At 44.9% G+C, this 22845-nt stretch overlaps 1 protein-coding gene and 1 pseudogene across 2 annotated transcripts; both read right to left on the bottom strand.

The window, feature by feature from the left end:
* Positions 1 to 1513: 1513 nt before the first annotated feature.
* LOC115187832 (myelin-associated glycoprotein-like) lies at positions 1514 to 13144 on the bottom strand (annotated as a pseudogene).
* A 5547-nt stretch (positions 13145 to 18691) lies between these two features.
* Positions 18692 to 22293, bottom strand: LOC115187833 (uncharacterized). Of its 2 annotated transcripts, XM_029746873.1 has the most exons (7): positions 22272 to 22293; positions 21657 to 21818; positions 20636 to 20956; positions 20327 to 20453; positions 20046 to 20127; positions 19554 to 19917; positions 18692 to 19135 (listed from the first exon to the last, which is right to left on the bottom strand). In XM_029746873.1, the coding sequence occupies exons 2-7, from the start codon at positions 21715 to 21717 to the stop codon at positions 19044 to 19046; spliced, it is 1047 nt and encodes a 348-aa protein (XP_029602733.1). In that variant the 5' UTR covers positions 21718 to 21818; positions 22272 to 22293; the 3' UTR covers positions 18692 to 19043. The 2 variants fall into 2 exon arrangements, with proteins under 2 accessions (XP_029602733.1, XP_029602734.1); XM_029746874.1 differs by lacking the exon at positions 22272 to 22293 and having other exon boundaries at positions 18692 to 19917; positions 21657 to 21977.
* Between the last annotated feature and the right edge of the window lie 552 nt (positions 22294 to 22845).

The following is a 22845-nucleotide window of genomic DNA, read 5'->3' on the forward strand; positions in this document are numbered from 1 at the left end:
GAGTTGATAAATTATATTTGAATAGCACAACCAACTGGTATAACAACTTCATGTTGTGCCACTCAAATGTCTCAACTGATACAACCCTATAGGATTAGGCATCGATTTCACACTCCACAACCTTTGAAGACATTTTGTGGGAAGCGGTCTCAGGTAAAGTGATCTTTTGAAACAGCCACAGTGATCAGTGTTCGCTGATCTTTCAGCACTGTTTACACAAACACAGTCTCAACGAGATACATTTTGGCCTGCTGTGCGAGTGTTACAGTGGAGTCATGTATGCCAGATTGATCCAAAATGTATTCTAACCTATTGGTTCCCATTTAAGGATAAGTAACACTTCCCCTTAGCAAAACAGAGAAATCGTCCAAAAATACTAGTAATTAAATCATTGGCAACGGCATTAATAGAACATTCTGTGTTACCCCAGCATATTTCCTCAAGAGCAAAACACAATGCAATCAGTGCTTATAATGCATAAAAACAAAAAAAAAAAAATCAGGCCACTTCTTGCACAAACAGAACCTTGTGTTCGAGGCTCGACAAACCTCTAAGAGTATCCATCTTCTCCCTTCATATAAAATCTAAGAAAAAGTCATTTCTCATCAAAAGCCACTAAATCACAGTACACATCACTATTGAACTATATGTGGGAACAGAATATGTGAGATGAAGATGACTGGCTTCAATTGGATGTGTATCAGGCCTGACGTTTGTTGAACACTGGTCAGTGTTGACAACCACTGGATCAGGAAGAGAGAAGAGATCCCTCATTTCCTCCAGATCCAGGGTCACAAATAGAGGTATTTAAAAAAGTACAAAACACACACCTTTCCCTGACACTTCGACTGGCAGCGGACACAGTGGAGAAGAACTATAACGGACCGATCTAGAACAGGAGCAGGTACAAGGTAGCCTGGTATCCAAACTGAATGTGCTGCGTTACAGGAAAATAGTGGTGAGCGCAGCGTTCAATCTGGTTTAACCAGGCTAGCTATGAGTATGATATAGGGTGACATGCAGAAGGGGAGCCCCAGAAAATGTGTTACCGTTTCCCAAGCATGACAGCAGTGCCAACAATTAATGGTGTAGAGATGGAAATAGCAACATTGAATCTAGATGATACAGTACAGTATCAAACCCATTGCACCTGTTGTGAGGGAATTGTTTGACTATGAACAGTAGAGTAAGAGCTGGGAGACCGACAGCTGCCGATAAGAGCTTTTTACATTGTCCAATGGCCTGTGTTCCGACCCTGAAAGTAGCTACCGGCAGTCCTGGGTGGCGAGATGTGACTGGGGCTCCCCCTGGAGGCCGGGGGGTTGACTAACGGAGACGTCATTTGAGATGAGCCAGGGACGGGGGGAGATCAAATCAAATTGTATTAGACACATGCGCCGAATACAACATGTGTTGACCTTGCAGTGAAATGCTTACTTACGATCCCCTAACTAACAATGCAGTTTAAATAAATATGGATGACGGCACCAACTACCCTGAGATCAATTCCAAATTATTCGCGATTCTTCCCTGCCGTCATCCCCCCTCCCTGAGGACCCCCCATCCTTGGAGCGCCCCCCTGAAACTCCAGGGCAGGGCACTTCAGCTCTTGCCTCTCCAGGTCTGCCAAAGAGCCCACAGGTTGATAATCCCCATCTTCTCCTTGAAGGTATGGAAAGAGAGAAGGCCCATTCAGAATCACAGGCTATAACAGCACAGGGCCACCAATGCCATTGACACCTCAGAACATTCAGAGTATAAAGGAATAACATCACAGACATTGAGAGAGGAGAAAGGAGGGTTAGTAGTTATTGGTGAGCAGAGGCGTAAAACAAGGAGATTGAGGCGGTTTAGCATATCCTGTTAGTATCGAGGCAGCCGTGCAAGAGTAGTCGTGGAAATCAAAGGCAATAAAGCACATGGAAGACAGACGACTGTGGGCCAGATCTGGTTGTTTGGTGACACATGTGGCTCAGTTCTGGCACCACAATGTGTCATATGGCCCAGATCTGGTTCGAATGTTAGAGATGCGAACTGGGGGAGGGTTGGCACTTTGCTTATGGGCCATCTCTGGCTTGAGTTGTGTGGCCCTAACAACTTCCCATAGTTATTGGGCTACTTTTGGTCTGAATGTGGGCCACATCCACCTTGCCAGGCAAGCTCTGGACATTTCATGCTATAGATCCACTTCAGTATCATAACACCAAGTGGTTAACTGGGCAAAATGGTACATCGTTATATTGTAGATTAGGGCCGAATTTGGGCCATCGTATAATTCTGCTGTCTGGGATGTGTGAGGGATGCTGTCTACCACTGAGACTTGTTGGGATTGGGGCTGGGTTGTTTAGGAACCTTACCGTGCTCTCCTCTAGAATGGAGTTAGAGCTTCTGGGCTCAAAGTTTGTCTTAAGCTGTGCAAGAGTAAGGGAAGAGAAAGAGACAGAAGGCAGAGAAGCGATGAAGCAGAAAACAGTGGTCTGGAAAGGCTATGGTGGCAGCTAATCCAGTGGTACTGGGACTCTCAAGCTAGGCCAGTAGTTGGCTGAGGAAATTTACATTTTCTCTAACATAAGAGGTTATATAGGTTAATCTCCACGGAACATCCCTTAATCTACATAAAAATAGGTACATGAATTGAACGGGTGTTACAAATCCCTTTTGGCCCTGCAGTCTAGGGGGGGATGGATACGAGACCCATAACAAATCATTATAGTGACAAGTAACAGTGAGAACAAAAAAACCACAGACAACTGAAATCTACCGTCAAACACTACAGGTTTATTTTTAAACACACGGTAATGGGGGTGTGAGAAAAGGGGCTGAGCTGGACCCAAGCAAAGAAACAATAATCCAAAACACCCCTAAACTAGCCTACTTCAACAACAGCTAGCTAACTAAACAAAAATACAGTGGGTGGTCCACCCAGTTCTAACTAGAGTACTTAGACAAAGTATTCCTACGGGTAATGTAGGCCCATGGGCGTCTTGTCTTGGTATCCCTTTTCTCACCAAACATACAAACAGTCAACACTTTAACAAAAACAATACTCAGGTGGGATGGACAAAGTGACATGTAGTTGCAAAAACAAAAGAGAGAGAGAGAGAGAGAGACTTGACTTTTTGTCTTTCTTTATTGAACCATTCTCATTTCATTTAAAACTCACCACCCAACCTCCCCCTTAAAAATAAAACCAAAAATACATCCTGTGATGCATACATGTACCATACTCGCCTTTCCAGCAACCACATGATACAAACCAACATCACAATACTCAAAACAATACCCACTCCTACAACCGTATATCCAAAACATCTTCCCCAGCTATACAGACAGCCCCCCCAACACACCATATCTCCTGAAACATCTCCACACTTTTTATCATTTTATAGAACTCAAACTCAACCCTAAGGCGCGCAGAGACCATCCCATTAAACAATAGTAAAGGGTCTGTTATCCCCCCACCTTTGACCCTGTTCCTCCTTGTTAGCCAAATAGACAACTTCGCCTGAGCAAACAGAAAATTCAACAAAACACATTTGGCCTTCTCCTTATTTGAATACCTGTATCCCATTATGAACACCCCAACAGTAAAGACCACCCCCAACCTCTCACACAGACATTCCAACAGAGACATTAATGGCATCAACCTGGTGCACACAGAAAACACATGGTGCACTGTTTCTTTCATTTTACAGAAAGGACACTCCTGCCCAACTCCCGGTTGAACCCGTGCCAGCCAGCTGTTAGTGGCCAGGGCTCCGTGTAGAACGCTCCACTGGAGGTCCCCTGACCTCTTTGGTGCTGGGGATTTGTAGAGCCCCCTCCATCTAAAACCCACCATACTCTCCTCCCCACATACCCCCTGCCACTGATGTGCCTTTACTCCTGTTAGGTCCCGAATGTTCCTAACCTTAACGCATAGGTTGTAGAGGGCTTTTACCTCCCACCCCTTCAAACTCGCCCAGGCTCGGAGTGTTAAAATCTAACAAGTCCTCCAGACCCCCTTGCCAGTCTCCAGTCTCTGCCGTCACCTGCAGTGGCGGAAAACTTGGTGGCCCCTCTCTCCTTTGGCTGCTCAAACATCCCTCTTACCGGCTCAGACAGTGCCTCCTGGACCTCCTCCAGGAATCTCTCCAGCAGCCTAAGAGACATTATCCCTGTTTGCTGTGCCAAGACTTCCGGGCTTTTCCACCCCTCCTCTCCCAGCAGTCTCAAGTCACCCAGCCTTTTTACACCCCCTGCCATCAGTTGTCTCTGCAGGGTGGCCGACTGGACCGATCTCAAAAGGATGGCTGGGTTGTGGAAGATAGGCTCCTCCCACACCCCACACCCACAGCCCAGGCTCCACACCCCCTTCTCGTGTGGGCCTTAGCAGCTGCCAGGCCCTCAGCACCCCAGAGTAAAAGTCTGAGAGACCTGCTGTACTCAGCCTCTCCAGCTTCATGAGGAACAGCTGCCGATCCAAACCTAATCCGCCAGCTCTCCTCAGCAGCGCGCATGCTGGTTCCCTCCAGCCAACGTCAGTATGGTACAGCAGTCTCTGCACCGCCTTTAGCCGGAACGCAGCCATCCTGCTCTCCAGTTCCACCAGGCCCTGTCCTCCTTCATGGACGGTCATATACAACACTGCTGCCCTCAGCCAGTGATGGCCCGACCAGAAGAAGTCCACTAGCTTGCGTTGCAGGTCTGCGAGCAGACCGGCGGGGGGGTTGAGGACAGCCAGTTTATGCCACAGGGAAGATGCCACCAGGTTGTTAATTATCAGCACCCTCCCTCTATATGACACTTGGGACAGGAGCCACCTCCACCTGGCCAGTCTTGACACCACTGCCTGTGACAGCCCCTCCCAGTTCTTCCTGACCCACCTCTCCGAGCCCAGGTACACCCCCAACACTTTAAGCCCTTCACAACCCCACTGCAAACCCCCTGGAAGCAGAGGAGGAGCCCTATCCCCCCATGCCCCGCATAACAGAGCTTTGCTCTTGCCCCAGTTTACCTTAGCTGAAGAAGCTCCCTCGTACACCTTCAGACTGGTCTCCAGTGCCTGCATATCTTGGCCATCCCTGACCATCACAGAAACATCATCTGCATATGCTGACACTGCTATTCCTGTCAACACATCCATGCCTGTCCAGCACACTCCCTGCAGTCTCCTGCGTAGCAGTCCTAAAAAAGGCTCAATGGCTAGTGTGTATAACTGCCCAGATAGAGGGCATCCTTGTCTAATGCCCCGTCTCACCCAGACTGGCCTACTGAACCCCCCTCTCACCTTGACCATGCATGACGCCCAAGCATACAACAGCTTCACACAGGTCAAAAAACTCCTCCCAAACATCACATTAAACAGATACTCATGGTCCACTCTATCAAAAGCCTTCTCTTGATCCAAAGAGACCAGTCCGAAGTTCACATTAGACCCTCTCGACAAGTCCAACATGTCCCTAATTAAGAACAAGTTGTCCGTGATTGAGCGTCCCGGTACACAATATGTTTGGTCCTTATGTACTATCGAGTCCAAGTGGGACTTCAGTCTGTTAGAGAGGACCTTGGCAAATATCTTGTAATCCGCACAGAGCAATGCCACAGGCCTCCAGTTCTTAAGTTCACACAAGTCCCCTTTTTTGGGCAGGAGAGTCAGAGCCGCCCGACGGCAGCTCATCGGCAACTCCCCTACCCCGACGCATTCACGCAACACGCAAAAGAAGTCCCGTCCAACTATTCCCCAGAATTTTTTATAAAACTCCACTGGGAGTCCATCAACCCCCGGTGCACGACCGGTGGACATCTGGGTTACGGCCTCTGCCAGTTCATGGGACAACAGAGGAACGTCCAAATCATCCCTCTGTGCCAGAGAGAGTTTAGGGAGTCCTGTGAACAAGACCTGAGCACACACAGGATCACACTCTTCTGCCCTATACAATTCAGTATAAAACTCCACAGTCCGCTCCCGCATCTCACCCACCACAGAGGTCACCCGCCCATCAGACAGCCGTAGACAATGCATACCCTTGGCTTCACTGCTCTGTCTTTCCAAACCAAAGAAGAAGGAGTTGGGAGCATCCATCTCCTTGAGCATGGAGAATCTAGCTCTTACAAGTGCTCCCTTTGCTTTAACCTGGAAAAAACTGCCCAGGTCCCTGCGTAATTCAGCTAAATTAGCCTGGAGGCCTACATTGCCTTGCCCCACCATCTGTACCTCCATCTCACTAATACACCGCTCTAGTTCCCCCAAAACTCTCCTAGCCTCTGAGGATGAGAGAGCTGTGTACTGTTGACAGAAAAGCCGAATTTGGACTTTCCCCACATCCCACCATTGGCTCAGAGACTCATAATCCTCTATTCGCTGCCTCCACCTTTCCCAGAAGGTCTGGAAACCTGCGCAAAAAGTGGCATCTTGTAAGAGCTTTACATTGAATTTCCAATAGGATGCCTGCCGGGGCCCTGGTGAAATAGACAGCCGAGCCATGGTTATATGATGATCGGAAAACCCCACCGGGAGAATGGTAGCGCCCAACAGCCTATTGCTCCGATTCCTAGACATATAAAACCGATCAAGTCGGGCTGCACTCACCCTAGCCCCAAAAACCTTCACCCATGTATACTGTCTTGTGTTCGGATGTTTAGTTCTCCAAACATCCACTAGGTCAAACTGATTAATAATATCCCTTAACACTCCCACTGACACTGAATGAGGCTCTTCCCCATTTCTGTCTTTTGTAAAATCCATTGTGCAGTTCCAGTCCCCTCCAACCACCAGTGTCTCCTCAGGCGCTACCTGTGAGAGTTCCTGTCTAAGACTCCCAAATAGAACCCCTCTTTCTCTCCCTGTGTTAGGCGCATACACATTTATAAAGACAAACCCCATGTTGTTAATTTCTGCTTTAACAACAAGGAGCCTACCCCTACACACCTCCTTTGAGGAGCAAATTTTTACAGACAGACCCGGTGCAAAAAGGACTGCCACTCCTGCACTAAGATTTGTCCCATGGCTCAACACACTTGCCCCTTTCCACCAGAGCCCCCAATCGACTTCATTCAACACATCACTATGTGTCTCCTGCAAAAACAACACCTGTACTTTTTTTGTTTTACATATTCACCCAACACACTCCTCTTTCCCGCATCTCTGGCGCCATTTATATTGAGCGAGCCTACCCGAAGAGTCTCCATAAGAAGTGGGAGAAAAGCCAGCAGAGAAAGAGACCAATAGCAAAGCTCAAAAACCCCAGTGTCAGAAAGAAAATATACATCTAAACAGTGTCCGAAGGTAGACCCTTACGCACTGTTGTGACCCACTTCCTCAACCTAAACGGTTTCCTGGGTGAGAGGACACCATGCCCCTCATTTCTCACAGCATGTTGTACTGATCGTACAAACTTTCTTGAATCAGGGAAAAAAGCCTCAAGATTGACTTTTTTCCCCTTGGTCTCATTCAGGAACCTTGTCAGTTCCCTCACCGTGTACTTAGACCCCTCTGCTTGACTGGCTTTCAGCTCCGGGCCCATTGAAGAGGAGTCTGAAAAGAATAACTCCTCATCCTCTTCCTCAGACTCACTTTCCTCCTCATCTCTATCTCCCATCCTGACCACCTGCCCTTCCTCTCTGGTCAGGGCATCTCCCACAGCAACAGGTAAAGTTTCCATTGTGCCTTTAACCACACCCTTTTTCCTTTTCCGCTTGGCACCCTCCTCCTCCCCCCTAGTCTCTTACACTTCCCCACTGTACTCTCCTCATCCACTGTCATAACCTGACTAGACCTAGCATCCTCTACACCACCCTCCATATCATAGCTAAGCCCAGCCTCCACTACCCCACCATCTCTAGCCTGACTAGACCCAGCCTCCACTACCCCACCATCTCTAGCCTGACTAGGCCCAGCCTCCACTACCCCACCATCACTAGCCTGACTAGGCCCAGCCTCCGCTACACCACCATCTCTAGTCTGACTAGACCCAGCCTCCACTACCCCACCATCTCTAGCCTGACTAGGCCCAGCCTCTGCTACACCACCATCTCTAGTCTGACTAGACCCAGCCTCCGCTACACCACCATCTCTAGTCTGACTAGACCCAGCCTCCGCTACACCACCATCTCTAGTCTGACTAGACCCAGCCTCCTCTACCCTACCATCTCTTGCCTTACTAGACCCCGCCTCAGCTACCCCACCATTCTTGGTATGACTAGGCCCAGCCTCTGCTGTCTGCATCTCATTACCCCCTGCACTTTGATCTCGATTTCCCCCACCAGCGCTTGTACCCTCACTTTGTCTACGGCCTTTATGTGGGCATGCAAAGCTCTTATGCCCCAAATCCCCACACTCAAAACACCGTAGACTGTCTGTGCTGGCAAACCCTGCATAGAGCCCCTCCCCATGCCTCACTTTAAAATGCACATTTAGCTGTTGCTCATTGTTGTTAAGAAACATAAACACTTGCCTCCGGAACGAAACAACGTGCTTAACAGCAGCTGCCTGAAAACCTGCCGACAGTACACGAAACCCGCTAGCAAACTTACCAAAACGACTCAGCTCTTTCCTGATCTGATCGTCCGTAATAAACGGAGCTTTGTTCATTGCCCTAGCTGTGGGTAATAAACCACAGCTTTGTTCATTCTAGAAGCAGAATGTATAAATTCAGCTCCTACCTGTTCGCCGACCGCGAGCAGAACCTCCTCCACCTTAACTCCATTCTCAGGAACACACCTGAATCCATGCCGTATAGACAGCGTCTCCTCCGCGCTAGGCTGAGAAGCCATCGCGCATACCACACCTTGCAAACCCCAGAAAACTTACTCTGTCCTCTTCCACCCAAACACTCAAACTCCCAAAATTCCCAGACACACACACACAGACAGACAGACAGACAGACAGACAGACAGAGAGAGAGAGAGAGAGAGAGAGAGAGAGAGAGAGAGAGAGAGAGAGAGAGAGAGAGAGAGAGAGAGAGAGAGAGAGAGAGAGAGAGAGAGAGAGAGAGAGAGAGAGAGAGAGAGAGAGAGAGAGAGAGAGAGAGAGAGAGAGAGAGAGAGAGAGAGAGAGAGAGAGAGAGAGAGAGAGAGAGAGAGATAATGAACACAAAGATTGATCTGGAGAAAAAACAACTGACTGGGTTTTTAAACCAAGGGAAAGGGATATGATTGGGTGAGGGAAGAGGAGCAGGTGTCTTCTGTTTGGGGACTGATTGATGACTGATTGGGGAGTGATGATTGTCACCTGTGAGGGGAGAAGGAGAGAAAAGAAATACAAATACAGGATACACACTATGTGTATCCGTAACAACGGGTATAGTATCAGCAACGGGTAAATTATTATTATCATGTTCATCATCATGTCTCACCACTTTCTTTCTCAGACATTGTTTGTCCTTCTTGACTGTGCTGTAGTACAACGCTGGGTTCTCCAGTTTAGAGACCAGGTACCGCCCAGGGTTGCCATTCTCTCTGGGGGGTGGAGTCACAAGATCAGACTCGGTCTCATGGCCAATAACTCAGGGCGACACTCCAAGCCTGGGCATCCATTTTAAAACAAGTGCCTGTTTCCCAACGTAGTTAATAATCTTACATTTTATGGTTGATGGTTGACGTTCATGGTTATTGTTTCAAGGGTTTAGTTGTGGTTGAGCTGGCACATTGTCTTGGAGCGACTTTCTGTAAAAGCTTTCGTCGGAAATTTCAATCAAATTTATTTATAAAGCCCTTTTTACACCAGCCGATGTCACAATGTGCTATACAGAAACCCAGCCTAAAACCCCAAACAGCAAGCAATGCAGATGTAGAAGCACGGTGGCTAGGAAAAACTCCCTAGAAAGGCGGAAACCTAAGGAGAAACCTAGAGAGGAACCAGGCTCTGAGGGGTGGCCAGTCCTCTTCTGGCTGTGCCGGGTTGAGATTATAACAGTACATGGCCAAGATGTTCAAACGTTCATTGATGACCAGCAGGGTCAAATAATAGTAATAATCACAGTGTTTGTAGAGGGTGCAACAGGTCAGCACCTCAGGAGTAAATGTCAGTTGGCTTTTCATAGCCGAGCATTCAGAGTTAGAGACAGCAGGTCCGGTAGAGAGAGAAAGTTGAAAACAGCAGGTCCGGGACAAGGTATCACGTCCGGTGAACAGGTCAGGGTTCCATAGCCGCAGGCAGAACAGTTGAAACTGGAGCTGCAGCACAGCCAGGTGGACTGGGAACAACAAGGAGTCAACAGGCCAAGTAGTCCTGAGGCATGGTCTAATAAACTATTGCAGCATAAATACTGTGATATATTGCTATAATTCTGAAGCATCGTAGTTAAGTTATTTTTAGCATAGCAGGCTAAGGATACAAAGCAGTATCAAAGCAGGGAAAAGAACCTGCAAACTTTCGGCTACGGTTAGACTGGCTTGCTAACCCAATCCACCAGGCAGCCATTTTGGATCTCCATCTCAGAGGATTTCAGAAATGGGACTAGGGATGGCAAATTAATTGAACTCGCTCTGGCGTTAGCATAACTTATGATTATCACGTTGTCCATCGTTCAATCATTTCCGCTAATGAATACACAGGTGTTTTAGAATGGATGGCTGGCTGAAGGGTTTCCTTATCGTCAATTCAAACAGGAAATTACTACCTGTAACTCGCATTGACCCCTGTCACAGTTAGTGAAGGGTGGATACTCACTTCTTGTTGTTATGGCCCACATATCTCACTGCTGCGATGATGAAGGCGATGACAGCCACTCCAACGATGGTGCCAACGATCCCTGCCATCATGTACTCTCTAACATCGGACAAGCACATCATATTGAAGACAGTGTAGGAACAGAAAATACAATTTAGCTAGGTACTATAACGTATTTACATTCAAGATAATGCCATTGCCATATCAAGCCAATGGGGTAGCCAGTTGGTGCTGTTACTTATACAGTCAACCTAGATATCATATAAAGGTACTACACTTCTGATTTCAGTTCTATCTCTCATGTATGCTTGGCTATACAATGTTTTGCATTTTAATTGTATGCCTTTGTTTCTGTGTTTAACGATAAACCTGAACTTGTGTACTCACACTACTGCTGTAACTCCAGATAAAAGCTCTCCGACCTGTACATGTTGCTGACGCTGCAGTGCCCAGGTTGCTCACCCTTCTCCCGTAGTTTTATCATGCCCATGGACATGTGGCCATCCATGTGCATGTAGTAGTTGTAGAGGCCGTCTGTGTCGTTGATGTTCTTGTCGGGGAGGTAGCACTCAATGATGGGCTCAGGGTTACCCGTAGCCAAGAAAACACACTGGACTCCTTCCCTCACCACTGTGCACATGGACTCTTCCAGAATGAGAGTTGCATCTGAAGAGAGGTATGACTGATATGTAGAGTTGCGATGGTGTAGTGTGGTGTAATGTGGTACAATACTATTCTATTTTTACCTTGTCAGCTCGGGGATTTGATCAAGCAACCTTTCGGTTACTTGCCAAACACTTTAACCACTAGGCTACCTTCCACCCCAGAGCTGCTGGCTCGTCCATCTTTGTTCTCTGCCAGGCAGCAGTACTGTCTGTCTCCCATTGTGGATGGGCTTGGTGGTGAAGGTGAGCGTGCTTGACAGTGCGGCTGTGTTGCTCTCTTCCACGTAGTCTAAGGTATAGTGGGGTTCAGGCATGTAATCTGTGTACATCCATTGGATCTCTAGGCTATTCTCTGGACAGTTGTCTGGAGGATGCTGTAGCATGCCAACGTCATCAGCAACTATCTCCGCAGGGATGTCAATGTGGGCTGGTGTGGGGGACAGAGTGAATGAGTTAAAATAAACCAGTTCACAACATTTACCTATTCTCATTAAATTGAAAATAATTATAATCACAGCTAGGGCAATCCTAGGCTGGTCCCATATCTATTTGTGCTTGCCAACTCCTACTGTCATTGTTACCAGGCGAGGGCAATCCAGACCATAAAAAACACTGTTAAAAAAAAGCCTCTCGGGGTCTCAGCAGGCTTACCCAGCCCTTGAGCTCAGAGAAGTCTGGGTAGGTGTAGATGTTGGCACCGTCCAGGTCGGCACGGAAGTAGTACCTCAGGGAGTGCTCTGTACCTATATTACTGATGAGCAGGGTGCAGTTCCTTTGGTGCAGGTCCCCAATGAGCTTGGTACGCCCTTTGTAACTTTCACGCGCAATGTCTTGAACACCACAGGTGGGAAGAGCTGGGGGTAAGGCTTGCCAAAGTACCAGATGTCGTGGATGCCGCGGTGTGGCCGCATACATGAACGTGAAGTAGATGACCACGCAGGAGTTGGTCATGGCCGAGACGTCCCTTGGTACCCAAACATTCCACTGGCCACTGACATCTGAGAGAGGGAATGAGGGAGATTGGAAATTGGAATATTGAGAGCGAAACTGTATATCAATGAACAATCTACAATACATATACAGTTTCAAATGGAATCACTGAGAAAAGATGAGCAGAGAGAACAAAGAGAGAGAGAACAGATGATGATATCATGAGGATCTCCCTGGGTGAGATGGTAAGAGCAGAGACCCTATGTGGAGGAAGCATATGTCTCACTCTCACCACTCGCAACACTTTAAGTGAGAGGGACAAGGTTGATCCAAGATGGACGCCAGCCATCCCTCAGCACTGGAACATTAGTCTGATTCCCTGCTGCCATGTGTGACAGTTGGAACCTGTGTCTACTCTGTACCCTTTTGTTTTAGTGCTGTTTGCTGTAAGTTTGACACACTCGAAAAGTCAACTGGGTCAATGCAGTAAAACCACCAAATCAGTTTTACAGTGCAATTGCATATCTAGATTACTGCTTTTCTAGTATTACATATGTAGTCTTTAAATACATTTCCGCAGTCTAAGATATTGTTGTGTAATTGAGTAGTTATTCACACTGACAAGAGGGAATGAGAAACATAAGAGTTTTACCTTTGATGTTCAGCAACAGGGGCAGAAGCAGCTCCAAACACCAACCACATGGTTTCTGTTGAATCCTCCACCAGAGACCTCTGCAACAGACATCGGACCTCAATTACACATCAACTACTTCACACTTTACCATTCTGTTTTGGACCAATGGAGCCCCATGCTATGTGATATATGTCAATATAATGTTATATTCAATATATAAGTAATATGTTACCTGTGGTCAACTAATGTCAGTAGCTGTGACATATAACTGAAATGGTTAATATCACTATTTTGTACATATTCTAATGAGCCTATGTTGCTTTTATCTCAGGTAAGAATGACATATGTCAAGATAATTGTGTGTAAAAAGACAATAGTTGTATCTGAGGATCACCTTGAATTGTTGAACATGGGAAAAGTAGCCAAGACAGAAAATGTCTGATTCTTCAGCTTGGTGGTGGTAGTAGTAATAATGTTCACTAGAGGGCGCCCAATAAACTCCCAGACAGCTCTACAGTCCTCTGCCTCAAAAATGATGTCGTTACCCTTAACGCATTTGCCGTTCGTAGGGCATTTGTACCATATTGCTGTTCTAAACTTGACGTGATCAGGGTGAGTGAAAGTACATGAAATAACAGCACATAGGCCAGTCTGTGCTGTTATTTTTTCTGGACTGAAGGTTTGCTGTATTTGTTTGCAGCTGCTGGAGCTGCTGCTGGAGGTGCCTGTCCTGATGGAGGGAATTTAATAGAGTCATGAGTAATACTTCACTTGTCCGTGTAACGATCGTCGTAAGGAGTGGACCAAAATGCAGCGGGTATATTGACCATCTTCTTATTTATTGAAGGAAAAAACACAAACAAAACAAACGACGAAAACAGTCCCGTAAGGTGCACAGACTATACAGAAACATCCACCCACAAAACACAAGAGAAAACTAACCCAACTAAATATGGCCTCCAATTAGAGGCAACAACAACCAGCTACCTCTAATTGGAGGTCCTATCAAAACCCCAACATAGAAATAGATAAACTAGATAAACACATAGAAATAGAAAATGTAGAACATAACCCAAAAACCCGAACCACACAAAACAAACCCCCTGCCACGCCCTGACCAAACTACAATAACAAATAACCCCTTTTACTGGTCAGGACGTGACAGTACCCCCCCCCCCCCCCCCCCACCCAAAAGGTGCAGACCCCGAAGGCACCTAAACAAAAACCCCACAAAAAATAACCCCAAATAACCCCTAACCCTAACCCTAACCCTAACCCCCCCCCCCCAATCCTCCAACTACGGAGGTGGCTCTGGCTCCGGCCTTAGTCCCCATTCTAACCTGCCCACCCCCGCTGAAGGCTCAGGGCTGTAGACCACTGTTGAAGGCTATGGGCTAAGGTGCGTCGCTGGAGACTCAGCCCTGAGGAGCGTCGCTGGAGACTCAGGGCTGAGGAGCGTCGCTGGAGACTCAGGGCTGAGGAGCGTCGCTGGAGACTCAGGGCTGAGGAGCTTCGCTGGAGACTCAGGGCTGAGGAGCGTCGCTGCACAGTGACTGTATGTACAAACCCCAACCAGAAGCCATGGATTACAGGCAACATTCGCACCGAGCTAAAGGGCAGAGCTGCTGCTTTCAAGGAGCGGGACTCTAACCCGGAGCTTATAAGAAATCCCGCCTCCCGACGAACAATCAAACGGACAAAGCTGAATACAGGACTAAGATCGAATCATACTACTCCGGCTCTGGCACTCGTTGGATGTGGCAGGGTTTGCAAACTTTTACAGACTACAAAGGAAAGCACAACCGAGAGCTGCCCAGTGACACGAGCCTACCAGACGAGCTAAATAACTTCTATGCTCGCTTCGAGGAAAGTAACACTGAAACATGCATGAGAGCATCAGCTGTTCCGGATGACTGTGTGATCACGCTTTCCGCAGCCGATTGAGTAAGACCTTAAAACAGGTTAACATTCACAAGGCCGCTGGGCCAGATGGATTACCAGGACGTGTTGTCCGAGCATGCACTGACCAACTGGCAAGTTTCTTCACTGACATTTTCAACCTCTCCCTGTCTGAGTCTGTAATACCAACATGTTTCAAGCAGACTACCATAGTCCCTGTGCCCAAGAACACTAAGGTAAACTGCCTACATGACTACCAACCCGTAGCACTCACGTCTGTAGCCATGAAATGCTTTGAAAGGCTGGTCAGGGCTTACATCAACACCATTATCCCAGAAACCGTAGACCGTAGACCATTATCCCAGAAACCGTAGACAAATTGCATACCGCACCAACAGATCCACAGATGATTCAATCTGTATTACACTACACACTGCCCTTTTCCACCTGGACAAAAGGAACACCTATGTGAGAATACTACTCATTAACTACAGCACAGCGTTCAACACCATAGTGCCCTCAAAGCTCATCACTAAGCTATCGATCCTGGGATTAAACACCTCCCTCTGCAACTGGATCCTGGATATCCTGACGGGCCTCCCCCAGGTGGTAAGTGTAGGTAACAACACATCCGCCACGCTTATCCTCAACACGGGGGCCCTTCAGGGGTGCGTGCTCAGTCCCCTCCTGTACTCCCTGTTCACTCATGACTCCATGGCCAGGCACAACTCCAACGCCATCATAAAGTTTGCTGATGACACAACAGTCAGAGAGCTAGAAAGAGGCCCGAGAAAGAGGCCCGAGTTCCCGACTTGGAATTTCGAGTTGGATGATCATTCAAAATGTATTTTCCCAGTCAGAGTTTTTCAGAGTTCCCAGTTGTCTTGAACTCACTGAAGTCTGAGATTTCCCAGTTCCGTGTTTCCAGTTGTTTTGAATGCGGCAGAAGTCATGCTGGATTGACAGCATGGCCAATGTATTCAAACTATTCTGGCCCATGGTTTTGCATGTGAATGTTTATCCTTTTAAGCTTGGAAAAAAATATCCTCAAACCCACACTTGAACCACACACCCTCTCCAGTGAATAGCAGGCTAGTGTTTGCTTTGCAAGTTAGCCACTGATTCCTTCCAAACCACTCACTGTTGAATTTGCCATTTCCAACTTGTGGTCGGTGAGTACCGAAATGTTTTATGTATAATTTCTCTTCATATGACAAGGATTGAAAAGGATTTGCAAGTAGATTGTCAACTAGATTCATGATGATGACTGCTTGTCTGGCTTGCTAGCTAAGATTTTGAAAGTATGATGTCGACATGATGTGTCCAATCAATGCTGATTTGACATCATTTTATCTGTAGACCTTGAGCCTTCTTGGATGGGCACTTCTAATGTAAATCTATGGCAGCACCCAATTTTGCGGTGCCGTAGTGTCCCCATGTGTGACCGAACACTGAGCCAATTGTGGCACAACTAGAGAACATTACCAAACCCTACGCTCCAAATTTTCTGCTGGCTGCCCCACCACCAGAGAAAGGACTGAGCTAGGCTGAAACACCTGCATTTTGGAGATGCCTTACTCAAGAAAGCAAAAAAGATACCATGTTTATTAACTCAATTATCTTTTTTTTTACATTGTTTGCGTACTTATAGGTGACACGTATTAATGCCAAAATAACATCCAAAACAGGCAACAGCATAAAATGTCTATATATAGTTTTTTGCTAAACAGGTAAGGCTCTGCCCCACCTGCCCTGAAAGACGGGTCGCCACTTGATAGAGGACTCTTGAGCCCAAAGGCCGATTGTAGCACAGGCAGAGCCATTGAGGACTTAAACTATTTTGAAGTAGTCAACTGGGTGGGACTTCCTATGGGTTAAAAACGTCTTCAGGATTAGTGGGTCCTCTGCGGGACAGTTGAGCTAACATAGGCTAATGCGATTAGCATGAGGTTGTATGTAACAAGAACATTTCCCAGGACATAGACATATCTGATATTGGCAGAAAGCTTAAATTCTTGTTAATCTAACTGCACTGTCCAATTTACAGTAGCTATTACAGTGAAATAATACCATGCCTCTGCTTGAGGAGAGTGCACAGTTTTGTACATGAAAAGTTGTTAATAAACAAATAAGGTACATTTGGACTGTCTTGATACAACATTTTGAACATAAATGCAATGGTTCATTGGATCAGACTAAAACTTTGCGCATACACTGCTGCCATCTAGTGGCCAATATCTAAATTGTACCCGGGCTGGAATAATACATTATGACCTTTCTCTTGCATTTCAAAGATGATGGCACAAAAACAAACAAAAAAAATGTAGTTTTTTTCTTTGTATTATCTTTTACCAGATCTAATGTGTTATATTCTCCTACATACCTTTCATATTTCCACAAACCTCAAAGTGTTTCCTTTCAAATGGTACCAAGAAAATGCATATCCTTGCTTCAGCTTTATACCTGTCCAGATAACACACTCTAGGTGGCAGTATGCACCATTTCAGTTTGTTTGCCCACTCAGAAGTTGGAAGAAGAAAATTCACTACTTCCAAATGGAGATGGCCTCAGATACAATGTCGAACTGAATCTATGTGTCGAATGGATACGTGTTCCAAAGTCAACATAGAATAAATGGTGAATGAACTGAAATAGTTCTATAAAAAAAAAAAAATTATTTTGGAGAAGAAAAAAATATTCAGATTAATATTTATACCAGGGATTCCAATTGGTGGAGGCCCCCTTTTGTAGGGCCACGGATCAATTTCCAAAGAAAAAATATATATAATAATATTTTGGGGGAGGGAAGGGAACTCAGTCAGGGTCTCAGCTTACTGTTGAGAGTTAGAATAGTATAATACACAAGGTGTAATTTCGAAATTTGGTTTTGCATCAGCAGTTTCTCTCTTGTTATGTCAGTCACTGATAGTTACTCAATTAACCCATGTCAGCAAAAAAAAAGGTTGGTAAGTTAGTCTAGCGGCCAGCTATCTAAACTTGTAGTTATCATGGTTGAGTTATCGACCGAGGGGGCCCCATTGATTTTACTAGTCACTCTCACTCAGATATCATATTAAAAGCTGCCAACATTTCTCTCCACCCTATGGCAAAATGTGTATAATTGCAGGAGGCTAACTATAAAACTGCACATTTTTCTCTCCGCCCCATGGGAAAATGTGTGGATTTGAAGCAAACTTGCTTTAAAACGGCAACCTTTTCTTTACACCCCATTGCAAAATTTGTAGAATTACAGTAAATTAACTCTAAAACCTCATTTTTTCTCTCCGCCCTCAAGAGGGGAGACGTAAAATGTTGTGCTCGCAAGGTGGTGGAAACAACATTTAACTTAGGGCCCCCAAAAGGATATGGCCGGCTCTGACTTCATGTGTGGGTATGGATGTGGGTATGCAGACCTCTGAGCCACTGAGGCCCCCTGTGATGATTTTTTTCTTGTGGCCTCCACCCCCATCAAAGTTGCCCATTCCTGATTTATTCAATTGGTAGCCTATAATTACTGTTGAATGAAAAATGGTAAGTTGGAAAATATACTACTTATACATTCTTTTAACAGATTTCAGAGAACAAACAAATGAATATACAAAAAAAAGTTTAAGTGAGGTAGTGCCTCAATGTAAAACAATACTGCAATAATGCGCACTTATGAAGAAAAAATATTCTCATAAAAGGGTTAGCTGACAATGTCATGAAAACGATACGCACGCTTCAATGGGGCAGAAGACTGTGTGTTGTCGTGATTCTGGATGGCCAGATATCTAGCAACAATGACACAATGCTGCCATGTGGGGAATTGTAGGTGGCTTGTTTCATCAAGTTGTATGTTGTTCTTGAAATGTCTTTTTTTTGTGTTATTTGCTAATATGGCACAAAAAAATGCTACATAGCTAACCAATGTATTTCAGAAACACCGTGCTCATTGTACAAATGTATTTATATTTTCAAACACTGGAGACTAAATATAGTTTACATGTTGTCAACAATCTAAGCCAACCCGTCTGTTTTACCCCATAGTTGTGCACGCATCTGTTTTGTTGCTAATCAACCAACCTGTCTATAGCACACAACCTTTAAAAGCATGATGTACTTTTTTTCTTGATTCATTTCATTTGAGCTCTCTGGCTAGCCCAAAATGAGAATTCTTAATAACATTTTGCCAACATTTTCGCCAGTGTATAAGAACAGTATTTACAGAAATATATTGATTACATCCACACATACTACCTAATATCCCCACCCACTTGTCAAATCAAAATGCTAAAATGAAAGGAAAGAGGAGGAAAAAAAGAAATGGTTTGACCCCTCTACTTTTCCAAACCACATCTTTGTCAGTCCTTCCACCTGGTGACAAAACACAATCATTACAAAAGTAAAATGACACTTCCTTGAAAAACTTTACAAAAACATTACCAAAACTTGCTTCTATGTACAACTAGAAAATATTCTTATTGAAAATGTAAAACCACCAGATACATACAGTACCATCTGACACAGGGCTGTAAAATAAATCATTTACCAAAACTATTAACTACAGTAGTTTCAGTTATTATACAATGTCTCTGTATTATCATAAAACATTCCAACTTGATTCAGCACATGAGGAAACAACACCAAAACTACAGTAGTTTCAGTTGAACAAAAGTCCCAGTATCAACATAAAACTTTCAATCTGGATTCAGGAAATGATATAAGAACACATGGCTATATAATGCTGCATGCTATCCCCCACGTTTCTAGCGAAAATTGCTTTGTCACTCACCACCCATAATAGCCTTGAAATTGGAGTAAAGCGCTGTATTTTCATCTGTCTCTGCTGCTGGCTCGTTCTCCTCCTCGTCCATCACTCCACTCCCCTCTCCTCCATCTTCATCCCCTTCTTTCTTATTCTCTCGTTTGATTTTGGCGTACTCTGACTCTGTTGTGGTGGTCTTCTTTTCTGCCTCCTCAGAAGTCTTCTTCAGTTGGGAGTAGTTGATAGCGGCGTAGTGCACATCTTTTGGTTCTTCCCCTTTGGCAGAGTTTCCTGCAGCTCCACTGGTCTGGGGTCCTGTGTTTTCAGCTCCCTCCATCAGCACCACCTGTAGAGGGGTCTGTTCGCCCCGCACAGCCCGTCCTGCATCCATCTATGGAGTAGATTACAGAAAGCACTGTGTTAGGAATCTTGTTAGCTTGGTGGTCCAATATCTGTTTATGCTGTCAATGCTAACTGAATGTTGATAAAGCTGAATAAAGAAGGAAACTGGTACTGCACCTGTTGGTCTTCACATGCCACCATCTCCAGGTTCGTTATAGGGCTTTTGGAGTCTGAGTCCTTTGGGATCCTCTCTTTGCATCTAGGGAAAATATTATAAATAAAATGTCTCAATAACTATATGTTAGAGGGATTAGCAAGCACCTCCATTACAACATGGTGCAAGGCATTGCAACTTTTGACAATATATCTGATACTCTTGATAGGAAATATGAATTTCTGATGACAATCACCAACACTCATATAACACTAACTGTACTTCAGTAACAGAATGCATGTACCTTTTACATGTCCCTGTCAAACACAGGAAGATACAACAGATGGTGGCTGAGAAGGCTGCACCAATCGCAAATGCAGCAATCAGTGGTGGGTTCAACAGCATAGCCAAGATGTCTTTAGATACTTCCTCTATGAAGAGAACAAAGCATGTATGTTTTCAGAAGCGGCTTGCATCTGTGACATGTTGCAAACACAAACTCACTTGAAAATAAAGTATATAATCAGTTAATCATGGTCATGAAATATAACTGTTGAAGCACAACAAGATGTTGGGTTGTGCAAAATAAGGTCAGATGATGTAGGCCACTTACGAGTCACATTCAAAGTCACTGTATCCTCAGTGGTGATGTTCCCTTTGAATGTCACTTGACACGTGACCTTGGTGGTGTGGTGCTCAGCTGAAGGTGTAAAGGTCAAAGTTGAGAAGTGGGTTGTAGTAACGCTGGTCAGATCCTCTCTCTTTTGTATAGTGGTGTTGTCTCTGAGCTCAGTGATGTTGTCTCCTGTCCCTCTCCATGTCCATGTGATGTTAGGAGGAGTTCCAGAGCAGATCCCTGGGGCAGTGCAGGTCAGAGTAACTGGTTCTCCCTCTGTCAGAGGAGGAGTCAACACTGAGGGCTTCTGAGTCAGAGCTGGAGACAGGAAATAGAAACACAGACTGAGGCCTAAATTCAATCAGGATCGTGGAAGATCAGTACAATAGCATGATTTACATTTAGAGACAATGTTCCCGTATTCATGGTAAATGCACATGTCGGCTCAATAGGAATTTACCTTTACATTTAAGTCACGCTATAACATGGATTTTGTATCCATGTAGAAACCTGCAGAAACATATACTCATATAAAGTATGAAATCATAGAGCCGGTTTAGAAAAATAAACACTTTGAAATGGGAGACTTGGGAAATCTTGGGCTTTGTAAATTGGATCTACGTATGTTGCAGTCAGTGTACATGATTAATTACACTAAAGTAATACTCATCTCACTGTAACTAACAGTAATAGTAATGCTGCACCTTTCACTGCAATTTTTATTTTCTTTCGGAATGTAGATTTATTTCTATTTCCACTGTTCAATGTTCCGGACAGTCTTAGTTGATAGTCTCCAGCATCAGTCTTAGTGATGTCGTTGATGATCATACTGCAGTTCTTCTTTGTCAGGTCTGTCTCCAGTTGGGACGCTCGCCTTCTATAACCCTCCTGAGCTTTAGATGGATTTCTTGAGCGCTATTACTACTTCACTTGTTCGTCAAAAATTGTTATGAGATAGTATCTGTTGGGATGTATGCCATGTGTGTATTAACAATGGTAGTGATAAAAGGGACCTTACTTTTGCACGTCACTCTCTCTGTCAGAGAGAGAAGTAGAGCTGCCCAGATGAGGACCCACATCCTTCCTCTACGTGCACTGATGAGTCAATCACAGCACCGGGGTCTCTCTCCTCTTTCTCCTCTTTCTCTAATGGTCACTATCTCTGTCTGTGTCTACTGGTCTGGAGCACAAGACGAGTGTGAAATAGAATATGAAATGGTGTTGTATTAATATCAACATATAGCAATACACATATTAATATTTCATTACACCTTTATGAGTGCTACAGTGGCATTCATAACAACCTTCTAAGCACTTTTATTCAACTAAGATGTATTTTGCTGTAATGCCTAGAGAGAAAGTAATAGAAACACATGGTCAAGGTTTATATGAATGCCTTCTTCACAATTGCTCATAAATATATTTAACTGCATTCATAAATATGTATTCCTATGCTATTTAAAGCTTTATGAAGCAATGTGTTGTAATTCCATAAATGAATAATATTACCATTATATTACATAGCCATAATCAAGTTTTAACAGTCCTTCAATGTAACGAGACAAAAATATTTAATGGTTCAATAGCTTGTCTGTTGATCCATGCAGAGAATAAGACTGAATCAGCACATTACCTCTCTCTGTGTGCTCTCTCTTCCTGTTGACTGTGAGCCCTTTGTGAGACTCTGATGGGTGTGAACTGTCACTTCATGTCCCCAGTCTGTTACTCCTCCCTCTAACCTGGTGCTGCTTCCAGGAAGTCCCTCTGTACTGTTTACCGCCCAGCCATACGGTACTGTATGTAGACCATAATCAACCCAAACACATCAACCAACCCATCAAACCCCATCAATCCACACCTATCAACCAATCTTGATCAACACTGCAATCCCCTTGCCTTGTATACTCAGATGGAGTTTTATTTCACTATATGATAGTTTCTATAAGGTTTCTATAAGAAAATGTGTACATATTTCAAGATTGGCTGTTTGTAACATGTGCATGTGAATAATATGGAGAATGCCTTGCATTGGATAGAGATAAGCTGGCAAGAGCCTCACTGTTTTTGATGCCCTCTGTGGTCTGAGAAATTAAACCCTGTACCCAATATGAAAGATCTGCTTCAAAAAGGGTACTGCCATATTCTATAGTAAAGGCCATATCTATAGGAACTGCCATATTCTATACTAACTGACATAATAACTATGG

The sequence above is a fragment of the Salmo trutta genome, unplaced genomic scaffold (assembly GCF_901001165.1).
Source record: "Salmo trutta unplaced genomic scaffold, fSalTru1.1, whole genome shotgun sequence".
Classification (NCBI taxonomy): Eukaryota; Metazoa; Chordata; class Actinopteri; order Salmoniformes; family Salmonidae; genus Salmo; species Salmo trutta.

Coding starts and splice junctions, on each gene's coding strand:
- LOC115187833 (XM_029746873.1), bottom strand. CDS start 21,717: ATGTGGGTCCTCATCTGGGCAGCTCTACTTCTCTCTCTGACAGAGAGA. Junction 20,454..20,635: donor AGTGACTTTGAATGTGACTC/GTAAGTGGCCTA, acceptor TTCTCTTCATAG/AGGAAGTATCTAAAGACATC. Junction 19,136..19,553: donor TTTCAAGGCTATTATGGGTG/GTGAGTGACAAA, acceptor TTTTGTCACCAG/GTGGAAGGACTGACAAAGAT.